Source organism: Narcine bancroftii, chromosome 4 (assembly GCF_036971445.1).
Source record: "Narcine bancroftii isolate sNarBan1 chromosome 4, sNarBan1.hap1, whole genome shotgun sequence".
Taxonomy (NCBI): domain Eukaryota; kingdom Metazoa; phylum Chordata; class Chondrichthyes; order Torpediniformes; family Narcinidae; genus Narcine; species Narcine bancroftii.
The window spans coordinates 296,567,830-296,582,515 of NC_091472.1; the positions used below are offsets into that span (position 1 = coordinate 296,567,830).

Consider the following 14,686-nt stretch of genomic DNA (forward strand, 5'->3'; position numbering starts at 1 on the left):
ATTATCACTATATGCCCAGAGAGAAAAGGAGATAATAAATATAAAAGGATAGATAAATATTTGCAGTTGGTGCAAGGAAAAGTGAAATTTCAATAGTGCAAACACATTTTCAGTGGTCCCAAACTAGTTTTATAATTTTTTTGTAGTTTTAGAAATTAATAAAAATAAAGCAAAAAGTTATTTCCTATTTTCAGGACAGTATTTTTTAAAATGTTCATTTGTTGTTCGCAGCTACTTAAGCTTCACTTCAGTAATGTGCAGACCATTGAGCTTCTCCAACGGAACTCGATGTACAAAATTGCAATCTCAGCAATCTGTTTAGAACCCCAAGCACTGGTTTCCTAAAACCATTATTGGTATGTATTGGAAAAGAGAATTTAGTAAAATTCAGAGGATGGGATTTTAACACGACCACATGTGGCCTAAATGTACTGATTCCAAACCACTCCACTTAAGTTTCAAGTCATTAAGACACCTAATATAAGCAGGCAGAAGCAAATGCAAATGGCCCATTTTAAATAACAAGGTCTGACAACCAGCTGTGAAAGTGGCGAACTTGGCCCCAAACTCAGTCCCAGTTAAAGGCGCATCAATTGTCCGCTGGTTGCCAAGATCTGCTAGTTTATGAAAATTTCAGTCATTCACATTGGCTTAGATTTGCAGTGCCTACTGACAACCCACACTCAAGCTCTTCAACCTGTTTTTTTACTGAAAGGAAGAAAGGGGGCACAGCAGAACATCAGTAGCACCACTCACTATCGGGTGAGTTGGGCAGGCCACTTGCCAGATTCCCAAAAAGATGCTCTCTTCCAACTGTTATAGGAAGGGATTTCCAGGCTGATGTTTTTAAAAAATTCAAGGATGTGCTCAAAGCTTTTAATTTCTGAGGAGTAATATAGAAACTGTGTAGCCACTTATATTGAATCATACGTAATCTACTATTTATCATGTTCCTCATTGTTCCTATGCATAACTTCTCCCAAGTTTCGTTCTTTATCTCTGTGTTTAAATCTTTTTCCCAACTTTGTTTCGGTTTATACTTTATTTCATCTTCTTCCTTATATTACAATTTGATGTACATGTTTGTAATAATTTTTTAAATTATCATTGTGTGATTATCTTCTGGTCACCTCAAGCTATTTCCTAGTTTATCTTTGAGATAAGTTTTCAATTGGTAATATGTAAACATTGTACTTTGTGTAATTCCATATTTATCTTTTAATTGCTCAAATGTTAATAAATTATTTCCCAAAAAGCAATCGGATCGGATAGATGTTTTTGTTGCAAACAAGAGATTGGATCAACATTACATACAATTTGGACATGTTCAAAAGTAAAAACTTTCTGGGAAGATCTAAACCCAATATTAAACAAAATCACAATAATATACCAAAAGATCCAAAAATATAAAAGACAAAAAATTAGGACTAAAATTAGACAAAGCCCAAAAATTTATTACGCTAGCAGTAGCCAAAAAATGTATTATGACAACCTGGAAATTGGAAACAAACCTTAAAATACAGCAGCAGTATACAGAAATAAACAAGTGTATTCCATTTGAAAAAAATTACATACAATCTGAAAGACAAGTGTACATTATTTGAACAAATTTGGGAACCGTACACAAAATATGTCGGAGAATGCCGACCACAAACCTCCATCTCATAAAACAACATAATTATGAGCACAATAAGATTTAAATATGTGAAAGTAGACGATACAACATTTTTCTTTTTTTTGGTTATTTGTTTGTTTTAAGTGTTTTTTATCATTTATTGATTTTTAACGAGGGGTGGAGAAGGGGAGAGAGGAAGTGGGGGAAAAGAAAAAATGTCACTATGTATATATTGTTGATGATCATATGTGGATGTTGTTATTGACATGACTCAGTGCAAAAAAAAAGGGATGTGCTCAAAGCCTCTAATATATGGAATTTTGTCCACCAACACCTGGATCTCTGACCCACAAAGTGGAGAAGAAATAGGATGCTATTGAGAACCTTAATGTCATACATTGAGAATATACAGAAACCCTGTGTATGTTCCAAAATGAGCAGACCACTAAAACTCCCTACCAATAACCTGCCCATCTCTGGAAGAGTTTGCAGTTGCCACATTGATTAGCAACTTCGAAACCCTAAGCACAAGCAGGAATGATTCTTGATCCTGAAGGATTAATATAGGGGCTCCCTAGGTTATGGATAATCTGGATCAATATAGGGCTCCCCATGTTATGGATAATCTGGATCATGCAAATCTGACAATAAAATTCTCCCATTTTAAATAATTTTCAAGATAATAATATTAAAACGCTTAATTGCATTCATTCATGACTAGAAACAGTACATACCACAACTTTATTTATGGATAGAGATAGGATGATTGAGAGACAATGTATGTTGAGTGATAAGACATACACAATCATAGAAAACAGGATGCTTCTGACTTGCAGAGAAATCAGGTTATGCGCAGCTCACAGGAATCGAATCCTTATATAACTAGTGGAGTGTCTGCTGTAGTAATTGTCAGTGCTTAGTTCTTGTCCCTCAGAATGCTTCAGGGACACGTCAACAATCAGTTAACCACAAGTCAATCAACAGACCATCAGCATCTAATTTGCAACAGTGGATCTGCAAACATTTCCTCAGCCTCAAAATGTTCACAAAAAAAAACACCAAAACACAAACGCAGCTAAGGTTGCGTGCGCATCTGTTAACCCCACCTGCAAGTACTATAATTAAGATCTGTGGGCTCCTTGTAAATGTTCAAAATTGCAAGACCACTATTGTAATAATAGGTTCCTGGATGGATGCATCCGATGCCTACAAAATAAGCCCATTCCACATGCTCCAGGTGTGACCAAAAGCGAGGCAAGTGGACAGTGAAGAAAACAATTGCAGAGCAGTAGGACTAAGTGGGTCTTTCCATTTTGGGCTGAATAACATTAGTAATTCTTTATAATTATGATAAAATCTGAGAAAAATGTTCAAAGAATGTGGCCATCTTAAAGCATAATAAAGCCCAATCCAGAGCAAATTAAACTATTTGCAATCAACTTCAGCTAAAATTTCCAAAAGGTAACTCAACTCTTTCCTCCAAAGCTCCCCTACATTATAGACGCCGGTACTCAGTTCAAGTGCAGAGAACTAAGGGAGGATCATTGATATTGACAACATCCTACATACCGTAAGCAGAGTCAGCCGTCTACCTTGCTCAATTTATACCAAGGTACGTGAACCGGCAGAAAACAAAGCCAGGAAGCAATTGGTGAGTAATAAACCTTCTGAGTGACATGGATCTGCATATATCAGTATCAGAATATCAATACACTTTTGCGACACAAATTTACAAACAAATGCCGTATTGGAGCAAGGGGATCCAAGCATTTATCAAATATTTAAGCCTATTGCCCAATTTAAAGATGTGGAAAAATAAATTTGAAAATATTTTAAGTATTCCAAATTGTCATCTGTTGGCATTTGCCATTTGGAACCTTTATTGGGAAAGAGCTGAACTCAGCCATGTCAAATATTCTTGACTAAGATCATCCATACCTCCACTAATTCTCACAAGTCCCATTGACCCTTTCTCTTACCATCTTTTAAGTAAGGATTATATCATTTTTAAAATTCAGTCAACATCATTCAGCACTGTTGGAAAAAAAGCCAGAGACTATTAGTAGGAAACATGGAGAATTTTACAGTACAGCTGACTCATTGAAGTCGACAGTTATAATGAATGCCTACAAACCGTAACTTGGAAAAGCACTGATGCAGTAAAAAAAAAATGCCAAGTGGGAAGAATATAATCAATGTCTTGTATTTACACAGTAATTTTAAAAATAAGATATAAAAGCAGAGGAAATGGCCAGAAGGCCAACCTCCTTCACCATTTAATAACATCATGGCTGATCTGGCCATGGACTCAGCTCCAACTACTGGTTTCCACCCCCCACCATAAGATTTAATTCCTCTTGTATGCAAAAGATCTATCTAACTGGCTTAAATGCATTTAATTACCTTGGGCAGAGAATTCCAGATTCTCTGGAAAAAGCAGTTCCTTCTTATCTCTGTCCAAAATCTATGGCCCCAAATCTTGAGGCTCTACCCCCCTCAGTTCTAGTCTCACTTGCCAGTGGAAACAACCTTCCTGCCTCTATCATATCCATCTCTTGCATAATTTTGCACATTTCTTAAGATCCCCTTGTGAAAAGAGACCCGAGGTCAAACACAAATACAGTTGCAAAAACAAATGTTTATTCACTTTATAAAGCATGAGAATGCAATTACAGCAAGAAGCAACTAGTCTCACCTCAAGCGAGGTGTCTCGTGGCTCACAGATTGCATACTTAATCATTTCCAGAAGATTCAGACAACCTCCTCCATCCAAGTCCATGTTTCTTAGAATTCTCTTGGGATTTGTTCATCAGGGCCATGTCCCTTACTCAATGATCAATAGTCTTTTAGTGTCTTAGCCAAATATGAAGTTGAAGTTGTTCTTCATTATCAGCTTTAACTTTGCTAAATTATCAAAACTTACCACGGAATGTTCTCTGCTAATACTATTTTTGTCACTACATTCAAACTTACCTTCTCACCCATATGATCTTCCTCCTATTGCTATATGGTCCTCCTTTGTTCCTCCTCAATTCCAGCAACTTTTATCCCTGGTCACTCAATCTCTCCTCTTTGACTGATCCCCCACATCCCTGGAAACAACCTGATGAACATCCTCTGCACCATCTCCAAATTCAGTACAATATAATCCATTATTCAAGCAACTGGCAAAAAAAAACCCAGAAAATAAATAATAGATTTAAAAAAATGAAAAATAAGACTAAAAATGTTAAATTGTACAAGTAAATGTTCTCTGTATTTTTTTAATAATTATATATAAATGCATCTGTTTATGCAACACAAACCTTTGGTGAAGATGGAAGCATGCTTCGCTCATAGCAGCTGTTTAACTAAAGCTGTGTGAAATGGCAATGGTGTCAGCCAGGAGGAAGAGCTGGTTGATGCCGCTCACTGGTAGTGTGACCATCTTAAAGTCTCTGCTTATCCTTGCTTAGTAAGAGTCGCCCTAGTCAGAGGCTTTATCTGTAACCTGGGACAAGGGGTGGTTAATTATCTAGAATGTTATTGTTCATCTTTCGAGCTGCTCCATGGAGGGGGAGGAACCTGCAAATGTGACAGAAAATTTTTTGACTGTAAATAAAGTAAAATGCTTTAAGATTTATATATCATGCGAGTGATGTTTGTTCAGTGCAAGTATAGTATTTTTGTCATTCAATAGAAACTAAGCTAATGCATAAATGAAACTTTCTTGTAAAAATGTTGGTAATTATTTGACCAACAATGTAACAATTCAATATTTAAGAATGTTTACAATTATCTTAGTTATGGTGCATTGCTCTAACAAAAAACATTGAATTAATGTATTCCTTTCCATTGGGAAACCTTGCTTTCTCATGAAAGTGACACAAAGACATTAGTTGCCATGGTAAAATGGCTATTTTGCCCTGTTTCACCAACTAATAATCTGAAGCACTTCTTTCTAAAAAAGCTTCCTGCATTTTTTTTATGGCCCAAAATATTTGAGCATCCATAAAACTTAGTATTTCCAATTTATGTCCAATTTCTTTGTATTACATTTTGTAGATGCCTACATGGTAGCTTCAAAGCCAGACGATATTACTGAAGAGCAGGTATTCCGATCTACACTGTATTTGCTTGGATTGAAGTTCTCAGAGAAACTAAATTTTTTTGTAATATTTTATCATTTTAAATATATGTATCAATCAACAACCATACAAAACATAAAACATCAAGAAAACCCATCCCTTCACCCTCCCCTCTGTACGTCCAATTAAACAGGAGAAAAGAAAAAGAAACAGTAAAATCATCGTGTACAGTAAAACACAGAGACATGATGGTATCATAATGTTAAATCTTTACAGCAGTCTGCTGGCTAGTCAGTAGAGATTCTCACCCTATCGGGGCACAGTAAGATGCCTATATTTTGTAAATAAGGCTGCCAGATTTTTAAGAAGGTGTTACATCCCCCTCCTAAGACTATAATGGCCTTTTCAAGTGAAATGCAGCTGTTTATTTCTGAAGACCATTTATCAATAAGGAGAGGGGAGTCAGATTTCCATGTTACTGCTAGACATTTCCTTGCCAAGCACAAGGCAATTTCTGTGCATTTAATTTGGAAATTAGTTAGCGATCTACAAGTTTCCCAGAGGTCAAAGGTCTGGGTCGACTGGGAAGGTGACTCTGGTGATCTTAGTTAGAATGTCACAAAGGTCATACCAGAAGGGTCTCACCTTCATGCAGAGCCAGGTAGAGTGTAAGAAGGAATCAACCTCTATACCACACCTAAAGCACATCTCTGGTAACTCAGGTTCATATTGGTGTAATTTCTGTAGAGTGATGGAGAAAACTATAGTGGACCTGGCATTGATAGTAGCCAACAAATTTCCCTGACAGATCTGACCAGAGTTATTCATCAATTGTTGTGTCTGAGTCAGACTCCCATCTCACCCTTGATCTATGCAAACCTGGCTTTGGGCTCTCACTCATCAATAAAAAGTACATTCTCAAAATAAATTTATATACATTTCCTTCATGGAGTAGTTTCTCCATTTCAGTGAGTCCTGGTAAAGTAATTTCAGGGCCCAAATTGGCCCTAAGAATCTTAACTGAAGATAACAAAAAAAAGGTCTTGTTGGGCAAGTCATATTTCTTCTTTAACTTATCAAATGACAAAGTCTTTTTCACAGCAATCTTCCAGACATTATGATACTAGGCTTCCAGAATTTTGTTGTTCAAACTCATGGGTATAAGATCTTTTTGTCTTAAAGGTTTTTTTGGTGACAATCCATGGGTCTCACACCATATTCTAGCCAACTTTTAAAATGAGATTATCTGTCCTGTTGGCCATAATTCTGGAATTCTATTTATAAATAATCATTGTACAAGTTCTCTTTTAGCGAGTGCAATCCATTTTGTACCCAGGAAGGGATATCATCACCCTCAAAAAATGAAGAAATAAATCTCATTTGAGGCACAAAATAATATTGTTTGAAACTGAGTGGCCAGATGCGTCCTAATCTATAATCCCATGTTAACTCTTCCATGGATACTCTGGGTATTTTACAGTTCCATATTAACTGCCCAACATGCTTACTAAGGGTTTTAGAAAAGGTTTGGGGTAGTAGAATAGGAAAGGGCTGGAAAAGATACTGCAATCCCGGCAATATATTCATCTTCACGCAGTTGACCTCTGCCAATTAGAGTGATGGGAAACTCACCCACCTACTCAAATCTTCTTCAGTTTTACTAAGTAACAGGAGGTAGTTACGTTTGTATGGATTCTGAAGATCATTGTTCTACCATTATTTCCAAGGCATTTAATCCCAGCCTAGGGCTTATTGAATGGGATTGTTCGCTAGTACTCAGTGTAATCAAAATTTGTTGGTGGGATAATTTTACTTCCCTCCGCCCCCCCCACCCCCCCCCACTTTACCTTGTATCCTGAAACTTCACCAAAAGCTTTTAATAAAGTCTGTATTAACCGGATCTGTTAAGTATAGGATTACATCAGTGGTTCTCAACTGTTTTCTTTCTACTTACATACCATTGATGCTCTGTGATTAGTAAGGGAATGCTTAAGATGGTACGTGAGTGAGAAGGAAAGGTTGAGAATCACTGCTCTAGACCCAACTGTTACTGAAATATTGTGATTGAGAAAAATTGTCATTAGCCCTTTTCCTTTGGAGTTATGAAACCATGCACATAACAAGTCAATTAGGTACGGTTAAAACAGTGGTTTTCAAACTTTTTCTTTCTACTCAGATACCACCTTAAGCAATCCCTTACTAACCACAGAGCACCTATGGCACAGTGAATATTTAAAGCAGTATGTGAGTGGAAAGAAAAAAAGGTTGAGGACCATTGAATTACATTATCTGCTATATGATTAATTTTGTGACGTCCGACCCGCTACAAAACCTTTTATATCCATGTCTTATCTAATTGTCTCTGCTAAGGGCTCAATAAACAAGACAAAAAATCCTGAAGATAAGGGACAAAGTTATCGACTCGACCTGTGCAAAGGGAACAATGTCAAGACTAAATGAATACAGCATTCCAGCCTTTCAAAGGCTTTCTCAGCATCCAAAGCCACAGCGACACTCGGTTCAGCCTTAGACTTTGCATAGTGGATAGTATTAAAGAGCCTACATAGGTTGTTGGCAGATTAGCATTACAAAATAAAGTTGCTCTGGTCTGGATTTATTAATTTCAGTAAGTATTGGCCAAGCCTGTTAGCCAGGGCCTTTGAAATCAATTTATAACCTGATCTTAGTAATGAAATGGGCCAAATGAAGACCATTTTAATGGGTCTCTTTTTTAATATAAATGAATCACAGTAATTGTGGCTGTAGAAAATGATTCCAGGAGAGTTTGGGTTTTAGATGCTAAATTAATGATTCCATGATGAGGGGTATAACCAAGTTCTAAATTCTCTCTACAATTCTGGCAGCAAACCGTCCTTCCCTGGTGATTTAAGCCCAAGGCTTTTTTCAATTTCTTTTGGGGTAAAGGAAAGTTCAAATTTGCTTAATGTTCTTGCTCAAGTTTGGGCAATTCAACAGTGGCTAAGAAGTCATCCATCTTAGTCAGGTCTTCTGGGGATTCTGATTTATATAAATTTGTATAGAACTTTAAATGTCTCATTAATTTCTGTTGGATTATATGAGACAGAGCTCACTTTGGTCTGAATTGAATTAATTATTCTTGAACTTTCCTCTGCTTTCAATTACCAGGACAAGTCTATGTGCTTTCTCCCTCTGTTCATAATATCTTTGTTTAGTTCTTAGAATATTTTTTTTCCCACAATATTATAAGCATGTAGTGTATTATACTTGCGGTTTTTTTTCTTTATAGCACTTTATATACTTCCTTGGAGCCAGATAGTTGGAGCTCCTTTTCCAATATCAGAATTTGTTTCCAGTCCATGTCTGCCATGTATTTCATCTTAATACCTTTTGTCAATTAGATCATCTGTCCCCTAAGGTAGGCTTTAAATGTGTCCCATAAAATAAAATTATTGGAAGGAGAGGAACAGTTTCTCTCATAGATTAATTTTATCTGGTCTCCATTAAATTTACAAAATTCTGGTTTTTGACACCATCTGTGAATTAGTTGGTTTATCTGGCATCAAAATAGGATCAAAGACAAACGATTTGACAGGGTTCTAGGTAAGTATTCAGACACTACTGATCTACAAATTAACCGTGTTGATAACAAAAAGAGGTCAATCCTAGTCAGATTAAGTGATCTATACATCCAGTCTTCTCTCTCCTTACTCCCATAATGTGGTAACATTAGCTATTTTCCATTCTATAAGAACTATTCTCAAAATTGAGATTTTGGAAGGTGACAAAATGAGTGTCATCTCTTTCAAAACTCTGCAAAGCAGGTTATTGGGACTGCATCAGCTTTCAATCCCGATTTTTAAAAAAATACATTTTCTTCTAAACTAGTGTGAATTTCTTTCAGCTCATTCACTTGAGACCCATATTCTCAATTATTTCCACAATGTCGGACTCAAACAGTAAATGTACAGACTGTTTCAAATTATGCAGGCACTTTAATGAAGTTCACACACAACTTGCACTGAAGTATTTTGTACCAGGCAAGGTTGAAAATCCAACTCATATTGGACAATTATCTGAAGTTACTTTAAATGGGTTTCCCCATCTTAATGAATCCATAAGTGCAGCAAACACAACTTTCATTAGTGATTAATCTATGGCAAATTAAGCTTCTGTAATAGGATAAAACTATTACCAGCAGATCTCAATGTGAAATTGTAAAGCACAAGATACTTCATCATGTAAACTCTCTTTAAGGATAAAGATTTTGCAAAAAACATAAAATTACAAATGCAAACAGATACTTTTCCATATGCAAAAAAAACTGTCAAACCTTCCAAGAGACAAACTTTTGTTGCTTCTGCTAGAAACCCAATAGCAACAGAGAAAATGCAAACTGCATTTTATCAATGCACCTCCAAGAATTTCTTCACTCAAATCCAAATTCCCCAGAATTATTTGCCTATCCAAATGTCCAGAGCAATATTTACTCAAAACAATGCTCAAGCGTTACTTTAACACCAGTACAAGATCACAAACAAATCTGTGCCCACTGAAATGTTTATATTTTCAATGAGATCAATCAGATTTACAAATATGAAGGCTGACACAATTCAGATTATAAACCTGGTAAAGTATTTTGTGAAAATGCTTTAACACTGCTTTTTAGTTGAAGTAATAATTCCATTTTGGCAATAAATTAAAAATGTTCCAAAATCACAAACCAAAGACAGATTTCAATAATTGACAATTATTTCTCAAAAATAAAAAAATCATTTAAATATACATTCCCAATAGCAAGCACCAACATAAGAGAATCAAATAAAGAAGTTCAAATTTATTGTCAGAGTACGTACTGTTACGAGCCCAGAGGACCCCAAAACCCAGCAGCAATAGATATTCACCAAGATAAATGGTTACTTAAACAAAAGTTGCTTTAAATTATTTTTAAATATGAAAACAGAATCTCACTTTAACTTATCACTATTGACTTAACTAACTTAACTCCCTTCTAATTCTAAGGGCACGAGTTTGTAATGTGCGTGTAAGTTCAGAAAAGTTCTTTGATTCACAGTCCAATCTCACTTCTCATTCCTCCAAGTTCACTGGTTGTAGACAATTCTTATACTGTACACACAATTTAACATTTATAAAGCTCACCAGGCTTTGGTGATTGAAAGGTAAATGGCTACCGCTCAGGAAGGTTCTTGTCTGTTTTCAGAGAGAGATTTGTTGTACGATGGACACCCAGCCACTTCAATGTCTTGACAAAGAAAGCTGCCCCCTCAGGGTTTTCCAGATGATAACCTCTTTCTTTCAGGTCACCAGATTTCCATTTTGTTTCTCTTAGTCCAAGGGAAACATTAGATAGCCAATCCTCTTTGACCAGGCTGAACTAAGAACTCACAACTTGTCTTCCAAATGGGGTTTTCCACAAGCTTGTCCTGTTCCAGTTCCATTGTGTGTGTGTGTGTGTGTGTGTGTGTGTGTGTGTGTGTGTGTGTGTGTGTGTGTGTGTGTGTGTGTGTGACACAGAAAAAAGTCTGTTTGACTCTCTCTGCTTGCAAAACCACATGACCCTCCTTCAGACTGTCTGTAGCTATGACAAGCTCTTTCATCTGTTGCCTTTTCGTAAGCAACAATCCATTAGTGAAGTCTCTTTGGCACTCTCCAAAGCTCTTGCAAAGGCTTTGAGCCCCCGATATGCCTAGAATTAGCAGAGCTCCAGTATTTTAAATAAGATCTGTTTTAAAGTATTTGTATGTGACCTACACCAACAAACCTTTCCCCAATTTATCTCCCAAAAACATATCTATTTTCTGTCATAATACAGGACATCACATACAACCCCGAGATTCTATTTCCTATGCACTAGGCAGAATTTCAACTCATTGGTAACAGTAAACCTTATTCAAGAAGAAATATATGTACAAATAAGAGAAAAGGTAAAGAAAGAAAGAAAGAAATATAATCAAACTGACTGCACAAATACAGAAAAATAAATGTCCAAAGTAAGTGTCCTTAATGAGTCTCTGATTGGGTAGGTTGTTTAGGAGTCTGATGGTTGAAGGGAATCAACTGTTCCTGAATCTGGTTGTACTCATATCCTGTGTCATCTATACCTCTTTCCCAAAGGTAGTGGTGAGAACAGAGAATGTCTTGGGTGGGGCAGCTCCTTCATGATTGGTGCTGCTCTCCGAGAGCAGCGTTCTATCTAGATGTTCTCAATGGTGAGGAGTTCTGTCTGTGATGTACTGGGCTAATGTACCTTCTGTAGGGCTTTCTGCTTAGACAAATTTGGTGCCCCCATACCAGGTCCTTATGCAGCTGCTCAGCACATTTTCTATTACACATCTATATTTTCCAAGGTTTCTGATCTACCAAACTCCTGAGAAAGAATAGGTGCTTATGCCTCCTGTAAGGTAAAACATCATGAGATGGGAATGTGTAAGGAGTTACCCTGTACAGGGCTGTAACAAGATGTGAATGCATCCTTGTACTTACAAGATAAGAGAGACATTGATGGATTGAGAGGCAGGAAGCTAGCAGGGAAAGGATAGCAACAGTTTTAGTCATTGGACAAGTAATGATATGATGATGTTCTAAGCATGTATCCAAGGGTATAAAAAATCACCATTTTGCTGATAACGGCAGAATGCATTCTCCGACTAACATGGTTAGTCGCAAGTGTTACAATCCGGTAATAAAGAACAAAGAACCCTGATTTCGACTCAGTCTGGTGTTTGTCTCACTCATTCATGAACAAAGCAGACCTAACAATTCATGATAACACAAGAATGATGGATCCCGGAAAGATCCTCTGAGATAGAGACTCCAAGGAATTTAACTTTGCTCACCCTCTCCACACACTCCTCATCATTGGATTGTACACCTTGTTTTCCTTTCCTGAAGTCTGCAATCAGTTCCTTGCTTTTGAGGACATTTGAGCGAGAGGTTGTGGTTAGTACACCATTCAGCCACGTTTTCAATCTCCCACCTGTATGCGGTCTCGTCAGCCCACTACTGTACCACCATCAGCAAATCTGTAAATAGTGCTGTTAGCGTACTAAGCCAAGCAGTCATAAAGCGAGTCAAGTAGCAAGGGGTCAAGTACAATACCCTGTAGTGCTCTGGGGATTGTGGAAGAGATATTCTCATCAATGCATGCTGATTGGGGTTTGGAGGTGAGGAAATCCAGGATCCATTGGACAATGAGGTGTTGAGGTCCAGGTCTTAGAGTTTGCAGATTAGTTTTATGGGGATGGTGGTGCTGAATGCCAAATTTCTGATTTGGGTTGATGTACTTCCATCAAGGATCATTTCCCCATTTAGAACTTCAACATTTGAAGCTTAAATCACAGTTTGTGGCCAAGTGGATATTTTGAATTTTCTAAACTAAATTTTGTAATAGGTGGCATATCAAGATAAAGCACTTACCTCTCAGTGCAGGCAAGAGAGAGCGATCTTTCTTATTATCACATTTATTGCATTCACTGAAGTACAGTAACAAGATGACATCAAGAAGCACCCAGATCAACGATGTGGCCAAGACCACCTTACAACAAATGAATCTTCTCATAATTAATGGATTCTTCTCTGTGAATCACAGTAGTAATTATGAATAGTGTAGCCGCGCTTCTTCAGCGAGAGATCACAGTGTGAGAAAGGAAGCAGCCGTCCTAGAAATCCAAGTAGTTGAATGAACATGCTGTAACAGAAAAAAAGTCATTACTGTCAGAAAACATAACTTTCCACAATGAGAAATAAAGGTACAAAAAAAACTTCCCAAAAAGCGGCAAGAGAGGAACAAGACCCAAACCTATGTAACAAAGTACCATCTTCAGTTTTACACCTGTCACATTTCAAGTACATTTAAGCAATAGAACTTTTTAAAAATTAAGCTCTACGTACTACCTTAAATTGTAAAAGCAAATGTCAGGCACATAAAGAAGAACTAATTTACTAATTTTAAGATAGAATCCCATGTAGTATCACAAAATGAAAATTTAAAATATTGCTCCCATAATTTTTTTTTCCATCTTAACTTGGGAATTGTCCCTAGACTTTAATAATAGTTGATATCAATTTTTTTTGCTTTGGTTTAAAATCATAGATTATTCCTACTGTATTTATAACAAAGTTTTGAGGCAGTCTCAGCACTATCAAGTTCAAAAAATTCCTAATTTGTAGATATCTAAAGAAACTATGTTTGGGATTTTATTTTCAGTTGTATTGGGGTGGAGAGAGGATAAAAATGAACTCATTTTGTCACTGTCATTTTTGTGTTGAAAGTGGTTGTATTGTTTGTTTAAATTTATACGAGTCTTTGAAAATCAAGATTAAAATATTGAAAAAATGAAGCATTTGGTAAGTTTAAATTTACGAGATAGTTGTTCGAATGAGGCTAAATTATTATCAATAGATAAATCTTGAACAGATTTGATACCCAACTTCACGAAAAGCAGATTCTTGCACAGAAGGTGGAAAAAAAATTAAATTAAATAGGGCAAGCAAATAACAATCTATGACATCCAAAAAATTTTCTAAATTTAAACCAAAGTATGCTTAACAACAAAATTATCAGATACACTATAAGCAAAAGTACTGGCGCTTCAAGTATTGAAATAAGAGAACTTTTTTAGCGCAGTTAATTTCTAAATTAATCCAATTTGAACCATTTATTCTATCCTTATAATGAATCCAAAAAATGATACATGTAATATCAGCTGCCCAATAGTGAAATCTAAAATTAGGTAATGTCAAACCACCTTTCGTTTAAGGTTCTGAAAGAAACCTTTAAGACGTGGATGTTTGTTTTTCCAAATATACGAAGAAATAACAGAGTCAAGTAAATCAAAAAAAGTTTTGGAAACAAAAACAGGAACAGCTTGAAAAATATATAAAAATTTATATCCATGTGGATTGATACCTAATCCTAGAATTATCTTTTTTAGATCAGCTAAGACACCTGATTTGTATTTAACTATGTCTCAATCCCATGTAGCCTCTTTTGCTTCTCTATTGC

General features: G+C 36.3%; 1 protein-coding gene across 1 annotated transcript in view; it reads right to left on the reverse strand.

Annotated features, from left to right (window-relative positions):
* Positions 1 to 14,686, reverse strand: part of galnt13 (polypeptide N-acetylgalactosaminyltransferase 13) — a 256,909-nt gene that overhangs the window by 236,735 nt on the left and 5,488 nt on the right. Inside the window, exon 2 of the mRNA XM_069935526.1 lies at positions 13,099 to 13,369. Within this exon, the coding sequence (XP_069791627.1) occupies positions 13,099 to 13,240 (142 nt within the window). The 5' untranslated portion in view covers positions 13,241 to 13,369. The remainder of the gene's footprint in view (positions 1 to 13,098; positions 13,370 to 14,686) is intronic.